Genomic DNA, 15570 nt, shown 5'->3' with positions numbered 1-15570 from the left:
TACACAACTTAGAGCAATTAATAGTGCAGAAGGAAATAAATCTGTCAGGTCCTGACAAGGATCACATTATTCTTACAAAATACAAACAAGCCTATCTTATAAGTGTTTTAACCCAGAATTTATCAAAGCACCTTCTTGAGAAGCTGAAAATTCTAATGGATGCATCAAAGGCAACAGAGAAGTCACAGCACAAGCAGAGACTCCAGGAAACTAAGAACTCTACCCACAGCCCAACACAGCATTTGTGACAAGGAATCTGAGGAGTGGAGGAGGGACAGGGAAATGATAAGAATAGAGTGGAGTGAGTGGTCCCAATGATGCTGGCGAGACTATGTATAGAACAAGCACATGCCACAATAAAGGCAGACTGCACAATCCACCCCCCCAGGTACCTACACATCAAGGAAGCACTAGCAACACCCGTGGAATTCTTCTAATTTCACCTTTCAAACAGACTGCTGGGAGGCATTTTGATAGATTTGTGCTGAAGTGCTGGAGTGAGTTCAAACAAAAGCCACACCATCATCAAAACCAGAGGAACTGATAAATGAAGAAAGGAAAACAGCTGAGCATGCCAAGCTTGGAAAAGGTGCAAGTAATGAGGATTCTTACAGCTTACAAATATCTGAAGGATGTAGCCATCGAGGAGACAGCAGTTAGGACAAAATGGGCTTCATTTCAAATAACATAAAGGAAGCACAGTTGCAAAATAGTAATAGTTTCAGGAAATACTTAATGGCAGAAAAGTGCAGCAACAGTTATTTTAAAGCAGAGAGCATCTGATATAAATGTACACATTAGATCATCTCATATGGAGCCAGTCATAGTCTATAGCTCTGTCAAAGCATAATCATGATCCACTGGATGGCTGTCAGACTCAGGGGATACCCAAAGAGCCTTCTACTCTTCTTTTTTTGGGAAAATGATGGTGCCTTCTATTCCAAACCAAACTGCAGAAAGGTTTGCATGGAAATACAGCTGTATTGAGTACTTACAGCTATTCACTTCAATGAAAATTCTGAAGTGATTACAGCTAATAAACACACTATTTCTAAACCTCTGAAGTGATATTATGATTCTGATAGACCATATGGTTTCAGTGTATTTATACCACGCTGAGCTCTTCGGAGCCTTTCCACATGTCAGCTGTGACTGTCTTCTGGGGACACACAGCAGGTTTGGGCTTTGGGGACTGTAGGAGGACCCTAGTGGGACTTCTGGTGGGTTGTGGCACTGCTGTGAACCACCCACCCCACCCCAAACTTCAGCACTGCCAAATTTGAGGAAACATTTCCTCGACTGGAGTCTTCTTTCTCAACCCCAATACCCAAATCAGTAATCAAATGTTGGTGTTAATTTGCAACAAATTAAATTAAGCAAAATACCCTTCACTCAGACTGTTTTGCCAGCAACAGGAGCAGATGCTTTCCTAGAGGCAGTATTTAATTCACTAAGACCCCATTCACTTGCTAACAGCACTGAGTTTGATCAAGACCTCCTGTGTCATTGGGAAAGTCGTAGCTGCTCTAAGAGTGCCTGTAAGTAAACAAGAAATGTTGCTGAATAACACAAAATGTCACTAACTTCTTGCAACATCAATCCTGTTCTTCAGAGAGACAACAGAACCTCTAAAGAAGGGCACTAAGTATTTCTTCTTTATAGGTCACCGAGCTATTAATATTTTTTACTTTTTCTACCTCTGTTCCCATGGAGTTATGTCATGAGACAGAAGCACAGCCACATTAACCCCACTGCAATCCTGCCACTCCGTCGAAAACATGACCTATTAGTAATTAATCTTAGAACTGGAGGTAATAATAGCTCTCTCCACCTCACCAACAGCACTGCTCCTCCTGCATTTACAGCTCCTACAAGGACCCTTGACAGGGGAGAGAGAACCAGGGGAATGTGTTAGCTACTGCAAAATGAGACAGGAGCTCCTGACTTGGTAACCCGTTATTAACCAAAAGCTTTTTCTCCATTTCATTTTCTGCAGTTAAACACATACTCAGAGAGACAAAAGGTCCATTTGCTTCTCTCTCGACACACACGTGAGACTCATTAATGTTAATTGGATTTATGAATGCCTGCTGAAAAGAGAAGAAACTGTAAAGATTTCCCATTTGCAGAGAAACAATCAAAGGAATAATTTCTTGTGCGTCTTGCTGATGAAGAGATGAGGAAATAATGGATGAGTCACTTTACATTATGATTCAAAATTCTTAAAATAGAAGAGATGAAAACACTGATTTCTGTATAGGTCATATTCATGTAAGGGGCTCTTTCTAAGAATCCAATTTGAACCTTCAAGTATAGTTCTGCTTCTAATTACCCAGCTCCAAGAAGAAATCCTGGTCTCTGAATTGTAATGATACAGATTTGTTGCTGTAATTCAATTTGTCAGGTGTAAAATACAAATGCAATTTCCTCCGCACACCCTCCTGTAGCTTTCAAAGAGACACTGAACTTGAGCCATTTGATAATTCATTCCATATTGTAGCTTTCACATTTACTATGCAGAAAACTTCTGACAGGTTTTTTTGGTTTTTTTTAAGAAGGTGATTATGCATGGCTCTAGTTACTCCACTAACTGGTTTGAAAATAAATCCAACATTCATCTCGTGGCTACAACACAGCATTAGCCACAACCTACCTGCCCTGCAGTGACCAGAGCACTTCAAAGTAAGCTCCAAATTTCTGCTACCTCTGATGGGGTTGAGGGAGAACATCCACAATCCTCACATGCACTGATTTGCTCAGTGGGAACTTCTCCAAGGTTTTTCTCTATGGGAACTTCTCCTCTGCTCAGCTCCAGTCAGCCGAGTGGAGACCCTTGGAGTCAACAAGGCCCCTTTTACAGAAAAGAGAGTTTCAGCCACTCATGAAGAACTGTAGAACTCCCTTCCTTCAAGATCACATTTCCTCTAGGACAATCAAGGGCTATAGGAAATGAGCGCCACTGTGTTAAAAAATGAGCTTGAATATACAGAGTAGATATTAACAATATTGTATATGTATATAGTATAAAAATACATGATGAAATATAAATATTTAATGTGAACTAAGCATGTAAATATATACTGTAAGCAAAAAATATAAACTGTAAGCACACCACACCCACTGTATAAAAAAATGCAAAACATCCAAACAATTTCCTGGAAATACTCAAACCGTGGAAGTTTACACTGCCCATCCCACAGTGCAAGAGCTCTGTGGGCTGAACAAGACAAGGTTGATAGTTTGTTTCTCATTTTCCCCCTCTTTGGAACAATCCATAATGAAGGACTGCAGACTACAATGCTTGGCTTGAGTTTTCCTTGCCTCTGCATAAAGCTGTTCCAATGACAACAATTCAATTTCTATGTCAGTTGTGTTCCTGAGTACCTTTTAAAAGCCTTTCCAAAATTAAGGTTATATACTCCAGTAATTTTCAATAAGAAAAAGTGCAATCAATAAAATACTGCTGATAGTGCGCACGATTTGTGGAGAGTGAGAGCTAAATATGAATTAGTTTTGGAAAAGTTCCGAGTCTATCATCTTCCTTAATTACAAGTTGGGTCACTGACTACGAATGGCATGACTCAGCTCGGGAATCCCTGCAAAGGAATCCTAAGCAGATTTAATAGTTGCATTTGATTTATTTGCTCCTCAGAGCTGAAACAAGCCCTGTGCCTCAGACCCCTGACGGATCAGGAGCTCCCCAGAGGATGTCAGTGCAGGCACTGCTCCTGCCAGCTGGATGTCAGCTGGGATGAGGGAAGCCAGGAGCACCCAGGAGTCCCAAAGGTTGGGAGCAGGGCACAGCAGGGACGTGCCTCGCTCCCCAAGGAACCCCACCACAGAGGATTCAATTAAAAGCTACTCTTCTACAGATCAAATGTGAAATTGCAACCTTGAATGAGGACAGAGGGATGTTCAGTCCTGCACTTGGCTTAAAAGCACAGTCAATTAAATTAATGCTGCTCAGTTGAGTTTTGGGCATCTCCAAGGATGGACATGCCACAGTCTCTCCTTCCAGCACATGACCACCTTCAATTTTACTTTGTTCCCCTGTATCTGATCAGGATTTTCCATCTCTTAACTTGAACTTGTTGCCTCCTATCACACACTTCCAAGACAAGCCTGACTGACCAAAAATTCTCCAAGCCTGTCTGGTTTTCCAGCACAAGAACCTGAACAAACCACACCGACAGTGCCACTGCTGTGACAAGGACAGGCAAACCTTTGTCCTGGTTTTCTCCAGCTCCATCACGAGGTTATTCACTAATGATATGTCACCACTTGGTGACTCTACATCCTCTCTCTGTTAAATACCTCGGCGGTTTTGGTTTCCTTCACACAGCTCGCTGCAGTTTCCTTTCCCTGGGAAGCTGCACTTTTCCATCTTTAATTCTCCATTCCTTATAAAGCAGGTCCACTCTGGGCCCACTCAGTCACCACAGGGACTTGGTGGTTCAGCCATCAGGTTTTGCTGGACTTTTCTAATTACATTTCCATGACACTTTCATACCCACGAGCACTCAGAGGTGTTTCATAAAGAAAACCTCAAATATTTCTGACATCCTGCTGGTGGGAAGCTTTTGTCTCTGCTCAGCATTGGTAATACAACAGGCTACAACTCCATAAACCTTTGGAAGTAATCCTTTAAAACTGCTTTCATCTCTTTCTGATCCTTAATTCCACCTGCTAGTTCATACAAATTCACTTATTTGCCAAACAAACAGGTGTCAGATGATTTACCGGCTCATTTGCACAGCAGAAGGACAAGCAAATATTATCTTGATTTTTCTCCCTCATGAAATATTTCCATAAAACTATCAGAAAAAAATTAGCATTGCTATTAGAAATATCAATGGAAAGAAGCCAGAAAACCCATTTATTCAGCAGTATATTCCATTGCCACCCTCAGAGTATGCTGAAGCATTAACTATATTTTAAGAATGTTTTGTAAGCTAGCAGCATAAAAGGTATTTTGCTTTAAAAAAAGGCTACAAACAACCTTGTTTTATTTGTAGAAACAGTTGTTTACTACTCACGTAGAAGAGCGTAATGTTCTTTATGCAATTGAATTAAGTTTCCAGAGTCTCACTTTTAAGCAAACCTAAAAACCTTTTTTTGACAATAAAGAGTACTTTGTAAAAATAGAATACTTGAAAAAAAAAAAAAACAAAACACAAAAATGGACACTACACCCACAGTGTACTATGCTGCAAGTATATAAGAAGCCCAAGACTTCTGGTTTAAAGACATTTATACCACTTCTTTACTTTGCCCTTTTTTTTTAAATTCAGACACCAACCCAGATGAGGGTTCAACACTCATATAAACATGCTCAGAACTAAGACTGGACAGGCAGCTTTAGTGGCTGGCAAAGTTTGAGGACCTCTTTGTCTTTGTTGTACTATCTCATGATAAAGCCAACTGTTTCCAAAAGAGGAAGACAAAAGATCCTATGCAATTACACATCTTTAGGCAAACTTCACTAAATAATCATACATTTCAATAATGACTTCTTAAAAAAAAAGGCATTTTGCCTTCACTTCATAAATTTAGGCTCAGGCTGTTTCACAGACTGCTTGGGCAGAACCCCTATGCATCATAATCCTTTACAGACCTAAGTATGCCGCAAGTGTTAACTCCAGACATTTTATCAAAATCCATTTGATGAAGAGGTAGCTGATATTCTGTAATGGGTATTGTGGTTTCCTGTCAAAAACAACTGCAGCAGAAATTAAATACTTAGAAATTGCAGCTATTTAAACAATTGTATGCTGCCATGTAAATCCAAGATGTATTTATTAAAAAAAAAAAACCAAAAAACAAAAACAATCCACAAACTTCACGGGCACCTACACATAGAAAATACTGTCCCAGCCCCAGTTATAGTCAGATCACAGAATCTGGAACAGTATGGGCTGGAATGGACCCAAAGGTCATTTAGTTCCAACTCTACTGCTATGGGCAAGGACACCTACATTGATTTATATCCATTGTGGAAGTATGCTCTCAGTTAGATGGAAAGGAAGCTCCTTTCCTAAGCCCAGAAACTCATTTCCATAAGGCAAAGAGGCAAATTCTAACAGATATTGTGCAGTGCTAAGTTTGAAAGAAAATCTGACCAAGCCTTGGCCAACGTAGGCAATCAAGCTCTATGCTGGCTGTGAGAAATCCTGCCACATGAATATTTGAGTTCAGCTGGGTCCCAGAGGAGGTAGCCTGATCACTTGCTATATGGGGAAAGAAGCCTCTCTAAAAATATCATTTTCACCCACATAAAAAAATCATTTCAAAAATGCAAATCACCACAGTCAGACACAAAGCCTGACGAGTCCTAAGTCGTTGGTACAAACCAAGAATGCTGATGAGCATCTAAACATAAACAAACAACAAAAATCTCTCAGTTCCTCAAACCAATTCTCAACATTCTCCAAGCCACTTGCAGAATTTTAACACAAAACCTGTTCTTTATCACACGCAATCAGGGAAGCAGTGCCAGGTGGGAGATATGGAGATAGATCTCCAGGCATTATTTCTGGATTTGCTCTTACAGCTGTGAGAAAGAACCTGCATTTCCTTTCTTACACCACTATCTGTATAACTACCACCCATTTAAAATGCCAAATGAAAAATATTTGGAAATTTACTCTCTGAATTAATTAAAATGAAAAAAAAAGTTCCCACAGAAATTCATGCTCACACATAACTCAGTGTTCAGAACAAACATGCTCTGCTAAGGGAGAAAAAAAACCCCCTCTGCCCCATCTGTACCCCTGCCTTGGCCAGTCCTCAGAGAAAAGGAACTGTAAACATATTTTAACAAAATAAATTAATTACACTATGAGTTAAAATCGCCTGGTTCCTGATGCCTTCAGACAGTTTCTTATCTCCCTTGAACAAACAAGGTTAAACATGACAAATATTGTGCCTCCTTGTGAGTAAATGTTGTTTTGTTTACTTTGGGGCTTTTTAAACAACAGTAAGTCACAGCTCATCATATAACAGTCTCTCAAGAATGCTGGGGGAAAAGCATTTGTTCTCATTCCAAAAATGTGTGGAAAAATAGAAGGGGTCTGATGAGTATTTGTTTTTAAGGGACTGGCCAGATAGAGCCAAATTAGGAGGGCTCACTCCCTCTTCTCCCATGTTTACAATTGAATCACAAGTGAGCAAACAAAAAAAAAATATCAACTCACTTTCCACTACCACCAGGCAGCATTAAACAATCTGCCTTATAAATAATTATTAACTGCATTAAGATATTAAATCACAGAAAATGTTCTGTATTGATTTTGTGGGATTCTTTAAGCTCATCCCTACCTACATTTTAAGATGCATCTATGCAATGGCTTTGATTTTTTCAGACAATGATTGTTCCTGTTGCCATGCCTGAATGCCATACAGAAAAGGAAATATTGCAACTGCCACCAGTTAGGGGCATCAGAGATCTTGCAGCTACTTAGTCAAGTCCTACAGAAAACCCCACTGTGCTCAGCTTAGAGGGCACTCACCACTCAGTGTCTTCTAGATCCATAACTCTAAGTTAACTCATTTTTTCAATTGTGAACCCCTGCTGATGGGAAGGTCAAGAAACCTGCATTTTCCCAGAGCCCACAGGAAAGCCAAGAATTTTGGGATTGCAATCTGCACCTTGGAAAAGTCTAATTAGCTTAAAGACTTAGAAAAAAAAACAAAACTGTGCTTTGGAAAATAGAGGAGCCAGCTTGCTGTTTTCCAGTTAGCAACATGGTAAACAACATGTTAGCAAAACCATTTTCCAAGTGCGAGCAACGTGTTAAAATTAACGATGTGTATCTCAGAGCTTAGAGATTGCTATGGATATTTGCATCAGAAAATATTCAAGGCAAAGGCTCTCCTCAGACTTATTCTTTAAGGCCTCGATCTGAAAAAAAACTAAACAAGTGTACTAATTTAACCATGGTAATAGTCTAATTACATTCAACAGAACACCAATGTGTTTGAAGCTTACCATGCATTTAATAAGCTTTTACAGTACAGAAGCCTGCTCAGTAATAGCTCTGAAGCAGAAGCTGCCCCAATTTAAATCTGCTGCATGCTGGACTGCAGCTCCTGCTATTTTTTGGACCAGATGATGGAGTCACACAGAGTCTGATGGACACAGGAATGCTGTATCTCGCTGCACGAGGCTGGAGACCTCTCTGAATTGCTCTGGAAATGCACTTAAATGATGAAAGTTTCCTCTGAACTCACCAAAACATGCCTGCTGATAATGTTTTGAACCAGAACTGTTAGAGACAGCCTCACACAAATAAACCAAGTAACCTGAGTTCAAACAAATGGACTTTAGAAGTAGGACACTGTTATGATTTTATTGCTCCTTAAACTTTACCAGATTATTCCATTGCTTTCTGAGTGATTGGTTTTCAATCACGATCTAAGTAATGTTTATTAATTATTAAAATTAAATGAGGTAGAATTTATTTCGCCACTTTAATATTTTAATGAGTTAGAGCTGTTCAGCTTCTTTCACAGAAAAGATGTGAATGTTTTCAAGTTTCAAACTTGGGTCAAAAAAGACATTAGCAGATCCAGAGGGAACATAACCACTGAAGGAAGTAACAGGTGATTTTTCTCCCTTAACTAATACAACTCTGGCCTAGCAACTCAACCCTACAAATTCTGCAACATTAACGATGAAAAACAATGTATTGCAACAGTTCTATTAAATTCTGCATGTGTAAGATAGAATTCAAAAATTACCCTCCTGCTACTGGCAATATACAATATGGCAAACAGAACTGCAGGATGTCATTTTACCAGTATTTAAAATAAACCTATGGTAACCATTGTTTATTTTATATGTGTACTAGACAGCTTGAAACCAATGGACATTTACCCTGATCATGCAGAATTACAGCTGCTGTTGTAATTCATCAGGAAATATTTTAGTTTAATACTTTCTTCCTGTAGTAGGGAATGGATATTTGTAATAGAAATTCTCATACAATATATTTTTATGTCTGCCACAACCTATTTACTTTAGGACGTGTGGGAATACAAAAATATTCTACAAAGTGTAAAAGAGCTAAAGACAACAGACAGTCTGAGCAACAGATGGCACTTTCAGAGGGCACAAGTGCGACAGTGTTTGAACTCCATGGAGTTTTCACAAAAATAGAGGCATGCCCTAGGACTTCTAAATGGAGTTATAAACAAATTAATTAAATTATTAATTAATTAATATCCCTGCAGTCATAACCCAGCTGGCTGGAAGGCACAAAGCTATACTACATGGTAGACACCTGAAGTTCATGAGATCATCTTCTCCACACGGCTTAGGGCATTGAGTTCAGAGTTTGATTCCAGTTTTAAATAACTTGTGAATGCCTCCCTTGGACCTGGGGACCACAGTTTCCATTCTACCCCTGGAGTGCCCTGTGGTCATACTTTTAACCAAAGTATAACCTACAAATATAGAGGTCGCTGTTAGTCACAAAAATAGTTTCTGTGTTTGGTGTATTTGGTCCTTTAACCAACTTCTTATCAGGACCTTCTAATCTTATCTACTCTCTATCTGTATCAACAAGACGCTTGAAACTAGAATTACAGCAGCAATTTACACCACACAGAGGTCTAAGCTTTTCTTTGACCTCCTCAGCCAAGTGACAGCGCCTTACTCATTCTGATCACCACCAGAGAAAATCTATTTGTCCAATTCAAAGACATGAAGGAGTCCCATACTTCCACACTGTAAATCTCAAGGAAACAGAGCCCTTTACACCAGTGCAATACCTTAAGGTGAAATAGCAGATACTCAGTCACCAGCCACATACCAGCTACTCAGAAAGCCAAAGAGTCAGTTCTCTTGCTGACCAACCAAAACTTGTATATATTAACTAGGATAAATACTTTATCCTAGTTTGGGGTTTACCTCCTGAAAGACATGTTAAGGATTTAAAAAAAATCACCTGTGGTTCTGACTCCAAGCAACTGATTTCTCTCTCCAGAAAGTGCTTTTTTTCATACAAGTTTCAATATTTTTTGAGATTATAAACTGCAAGACAGCAACCACAGCAAGGAAGATGAATTACAAAGACAGACTACTGTAATTTGGCAGCAATAACATAAGGCCAAAAAAAATAACAGAGAAGGTGCATTAAAAGTTCAGGACTATAGGCAAAACAAAGAGTTTGCAGCAAAAATTTTTCTCAACTGCTACAGCCAAAAAGAACATCCTTGGGAAAACTTCATAGCCACCAAGTACAAGCCCTGACATGAAATGGCCAAGCAATCAGACCAACATTCATTGATTAAAACACCAAAAAGCATAAAGTACAGAAAGAGCACTAGAAGTTTGAAACATCATTGTATAGTACTGACCCACATGGTAAGTCTTGAGTTTCTAGCTCAGAAACCATCTGCCACACAAAGACCACATGGCAGGTGGTGACAGTACTCCAGCAACAACAACAAAACCTTCCAAAGAGTTGCCATGGAGTACTCCAGTGGCAGATGAGCTATTGTTAGGAGACTGTGTATGTTTGAAGGATATTTCAGGCAATACAAACTGCACAGGGAGAGGATAAAGTCTTATTTGACAGCACAAACACCACCAATTTCTTTTATTCATACTGCTCCATTTTCTCAAGTTACTTTTTAATAAGAGTTTGGAGGCTATTCTTCCACAGGGGCCAATTTCCCATCAACTCCTTATTCAGATTTTTTTCCTGACAAGAAGTAGCAGATTACAATGGGGTAAGGGATCCCTACCCAAGAGGTACCCAGTGGGCCAGGGGGACCACATGCACTGGGCAAAGCTCTCAAGACACCCAAACTGCATGTAGACACACATTCCTTCATTTCCCACCCTCACCTGACTAAAGGTTCATTCACAAGCAACTTTTTCTTATTTTATTTAATTGCAAAAGTTTTTACAGTAACCTGTTTTCTCAGTTAGCTGAATCCACCCTTTCCTTTTGTGCTTTTCACCACTTTCTGAGCTCAGGTTTTCCCAATGCCTTCTCTTGAGGAATTGAAGTGTGGCTTGCCCCATCATCCTCCTCCTCCTCCTTTGTATTTTTACCCTTCACGTACTTCTCTCCCCCTCCCAAATAACCCCATCTCAAAGCCCACACTCACTAGGCATTAAAGACAGATGGAGAAAGACCAAAGCAGTAGAAACACTATCACTCCATCTTTTCTACCAGAAAGTAACTCTCTGATGCTCTCCACTGAGCAGCCTTTGTAGAAGGCCAAAGCTTTGTGCTTCATGTTCCCTACCAGCTCTTTCTTCCTGCTGTATTCTGGGAGTTTTGAACCAAATCTTCACACAGTTTTAAACTACTAATTCTGTGTGAGACAGGATGCAGGCAGAGGACAAACATGTAAGGATCACCCACAGAGACAAACAATCAGGGGAAAAAAAAATCCCGCAGTGACCTCTCCTGGAGAGCAGGGCCAAAAATAAAAAGAAAAAAAGAGTTTTAGGGCAATATCAGGTCACTCCAGAATGGTACAACAGTGGAAAGGCCCAAGGAGCTTTCTCCCCTGAAATCTGACCAGCTCAGGTTTGAAGATACACCACATAAAATAATTTCAAAACCACAACATCATCTGACATCTGACTAGATCCAGCACTTTTCTACTTGATGTGAAATTCTACTGAAACATACGATCATCTTTATTTCTAGACAGTGTGGTGGCAGAACTCTGAAGGAGAACCAAAACTTAACAAAGGTAAGTTTTGCACAGAAGCAATCCTGTGCTGTACAAAGGGAGGCTGCTTTCAGGTTCTCCTTGGTTTATGAGGAAGCAGTGATTTTAGAAAGCTTGGAGCTCAGATGAAGAGACAATGAATGCTTTAGAGCAAATAGGAAGATCTGTCTGAGTCAGAGCAGCTTCAAAATTTCTGATTTTTAGCTTCACAGATTGCTGTTTCTCCTAGTCTTATTCTATGGTGGAAGACAGCAAGAGCATACTAAAAGGCTGTGTTCTTACTGGAATTTCTAAAGACTTAGTCTAGCTTACACTAACAAATATTTTCATCCTTCCAGGTCTGAAAAGCTTGTTTACAGTGAAAGTGACCAACCCCCTGAAACAATGAAACATCTGATTTTCCTGCTGAAATGGGTGTAAATGTACTTCAGCACCACAGAACTGTCCATTCTGAGCTAGCATAACAACTTCATGGTATCTTGACCTCCTATAAATTAAAAAATAGCTCAAATAGAAACACAAACCTTCATGCCTGCATCTACACCATTTATTTCATAGGGAAGGATTCAATTTTTCTGTCCACAGAGCCAACATCAAGAACTCTTCCTTTTCAGCCCAGCAAAAACTTTGCCAGTGCTCAGTGCCCACACAGAGCTGTTAAGCTGAGGGCTCTCGTGGCAGTCCCACAGCCAACACTGCCTTGTCTCCCCTCACATCTGTCTCACTGAAGAGCAGATTGAGTTAAAATTTCGTCCCAGAGTACATTTTTTCCAGAGTATGAGCCCTTCAAAGCCCACACAATTATTTTTTTATTTGACTTACAAGTTAGCACCAGTCTTTCCCAAAATATTTTGGTCACAAATAACTTTATCAGTAAATACATAAATCAGGAATATTGAGAATATAAGAATATAGGGCTGCCTTTTTTTTTTTTTTTTTGCCAAGGGAATAAAAATATTTTTTAAAAAATGCTGTTGAAGCAGAATCCATTATGATCTGCAAGATAATACACAGTCCAAAAGTTACATCAGAGTATTCTCAGTCCTGCCAAATGCATCTTTACTGAAATTGTTTAGTAGGAAGAAGGTGATGTATCATGCCATTATTTGAAATGTACCAAATATTTCTGCAGTAGGTCTTGGGTTTGCAACTGTAACAGTGAAATATTACACACATATTGCCATCTCATGGATACTACAAATACTTGTTTAAAATTCCAAGAACGCAATCCCTGACAGAAAAATATGCAGAATCCACAGCAAATAAAATTGTAAAGATTTACAACGTGAGAGCAGGAACTTCACATTTGAAACAGTCCAAAAATCTGGCTCAGAGTCTCTCGTAGTAGTTACTATTTTTATGACTTGGCTCAGACTTGCTTTAATCTCTTTATTTAGGAAGAAATTGCAAGCTTGCCAACTCTAGCAAATGTTAAGTACTTCAGTAAATTCCCCATCAATATAGGTCGTGCATTCGAGGGAACAAGAATGTGGTGAGTAAGTTCTGCTCCATCTCCTCCAAAGAGGATTTCAGAATGAGGCAGTGATGGCAGAGAGAGATAAACAACGTGGCTAAGCCCCTCGTTCAGCTCCATCCTCCTCTCCAGACATCTGTCCACACGGTGTTGCGCCGTGATTGAGATGTTCTGCCATGCAGCTCACCCAGCCTGCCGTTATCCCACATCCCTTTTATCTGAGCAGGCAGGAGAGCAAATGTATTGCCAAGGCTATTGCACCGTCACTCTTCCATTAAAGTTCAGGAACAGCACGAGGCGAGTTCCAGCAGGTCAGCAAAACCACAGCAAACCCAACAGAGGCAAAGATTCCCGAGTGTGGAGGATCAATTCAGAAACAGCCCGAACAGCCTGTGCAGGCTTCCCGGAGCATCTACTACGCCAAATTGCCCAAACCCACCGAGTCCTGTCAAACCCCGAGTTCTGCTTTCAAAGAGAACTTGGCAGCCAACAAACCAAAACGCGGATCGTTTCTCAGGCTCCGCTCAAACGCACTCTGCTCTCTACCCAAAGGGCTCGGACGAGCCAGCGGACAAGTTTGGGCTCCCTTCCCGCCCTTCCCCGGGCGGGACCCGCGGCTATGCCCGCACAGCGCCGGCGCTCACCGGGGAGCCCCCGCGCCGGGACCCGCGCTCAGCCCCGCGGCACCGCCTCTCCCCGGGCTGCGGAGCCCCGGCCCTGCGGCTCCCCGCCCAGGAGGGTCCCCGGGCCGCCCGCGGCTCTGCGGGGACACGGCAGCGCCTGCCCCCAGGGCACGGCGTCCCCGCGGCGGCCAAGGAGGGGCGGGCGCCGGAGAAGGAGAAGGGGAAGGGGGAAGGCAAGGGAAGAAGCCATTACCAGAGTTTTGTTGCCGTTCTTGCTGAGGGGGCCGCGGAAAACTCCCTTGATGTTGCGAAAGTGCCCGTTGCTGAGGTGCGCGGAGCTGATGACAATGTAGTAGCACTCCATGGGGCCGGGGCCGCCTCCTCGGGCCGGGCTCGGCGGGGCTGGGCGGGGAGGGCCGGGGCCGGCGGGGGCCGGGGCTGCGGCCCCTCAGGCGCGGCGCGGCCGCGGGAGGAGGATGAGGAGGATGCGCGGCGGGGCGGCCGCGGCGGAGCCGAGCGAGCTGCCGCCGCCGCTGGCAGGCATAGTGCTATTATAGCGAGCAGCCTTGCCGGTCGGCTGCACTGAGCCAATGGCAGGGAGCCACTGGGCTGGTACCGAGCGCTGTCAGAGGAGGACATCTGTCACACGCCGCCTCCACCGCCACCCACCGCCCCACGCCCCGCTGCCCCCGCCGCGGACGGGCCGCCGGCAGGTAAAGGGGGACGGGGGGGGACAGGGCAGAGCCGGCACCCCGAGCGCGGCCAGCCCCGCAGGTGGGCTGTGCCCTCCTTTTTCCGGGGGTGGGGACGACGACCAGTGTGATTCCTCCGGGATTTGGGGGGGTGGGCATGGAGAGATGCCCCGGGTGCGACGCCCCCAGCCCAACGCTCCCGCCCTCCCCCCTCCTCCGAGCAGCCTCCGCGCCCTCCACCGCGCCCTTTTCTTTTTTTGTTACATATTTCTCTAACACCCTACTCACAGGCATCTCCACCTGCCCGGGCCGGAGCAGCCCCCCCCGCTCCCGGCTCCTCCGGCCCGTGACAACGCAACTGGGGGAAAATCGGTCATTCCTCATCCTCGCTCGGGGTAAGCTCCATCCCGCCCTTCGCCGGGCTGCGGCCGCCGCAGCCCATCCCCGCCGCATCCCTCAGCATCAGGAGCGGGCTGGCAAAACTTCTGGGTCACGGCAAGCGCTTGGGGCCGCATCCCCCCTTCCCGGGGCGCCTGCATCCCTTCTCCTTGGGGGCTGTATCCCCCCTTCTCGGGAAGCCCGTATCCCTCCTTCTCCTCAGGGGGCCGCATCCCCCTTTCCCGGGGTGCCTGCATCCCTGCTCCTTGGGGGTCGCATCATCCCTTCTCGGGGTGCCTGCATCCCTCCTGCTCGGGGGCCGCATCCCCCCTTCCTGGGGCGCCTGCGTCCCTCCTCCTCCTCGGGGGCCGCATCCCCCATTTCCCGGGGTGCCTGCATCCCTCTTCCTCGGGGGTCTGCATCCCCCCTTCCGGGGGCGCCTGCATGCCTCCTCCTCGAGGGTCGCATCCCCGTTTCCCGGGGCTCGCCCGCCTCTCCCCGCGGTCACTCACGGTTCTCCCGGCCCGGGCCCGCCGGCGGAGGCGGCTCTGCCCACCCGGCCTCGCAGGGCTCGGGCGTCTGCAAGGAAAAGGACACCGACCATGGTTTCTTGAAGGCTCTGGCGCAGACTCTGCGATCCTCAACGCCCGTGTAATGTACGCGGCTCGGTTCTACAAAGCCCCCAGCAAAGTGGGCTAAAAACCATTAG

General features: G+C 43.7%; 1 protein-coding gene across 1 annotated transcript in view; it reads right to left on the bottom strand.

Annotated features, from left to right (window-relative positions):
- ZNF804A (zinc finger protein 804A) overlaps nt 1–14182 on the bottom strand; it is a 142119-nt gene extending 127937 nt beyond the window's left edge. The window contains exon 1 of the mRNA XM_030952769.1: nt 14045–14182. Coding sequence (XP_030808629.1) covers nt 14045–14155 — 111 coding nt within the window. The 5' untranslated portion in view covers nt 14156–14182. The remainder of the gene's footprint in view (nt 1–14044) is intronic.
- Nucleotides 14183–15570: the final 1388 nt, after the last annotated feature.

The sequence above is a fragment of the Camarhynchus parvulus genome, chromosome 7 (genome assembly GCF_901933205.1).
Source record: "Camarhynchus parvulus chromosome 7, STF_HiC, whole genome shotgun sequence".
NCBI lineage: Eukaryota > Metazoa > Chordata > Aves > Passeriformes > Thraupidae > Camarhynchus > Camarhynchus parvulus.
This window is presented reverse-complemented; position numbering and strand designations above follow the sequence as displayed.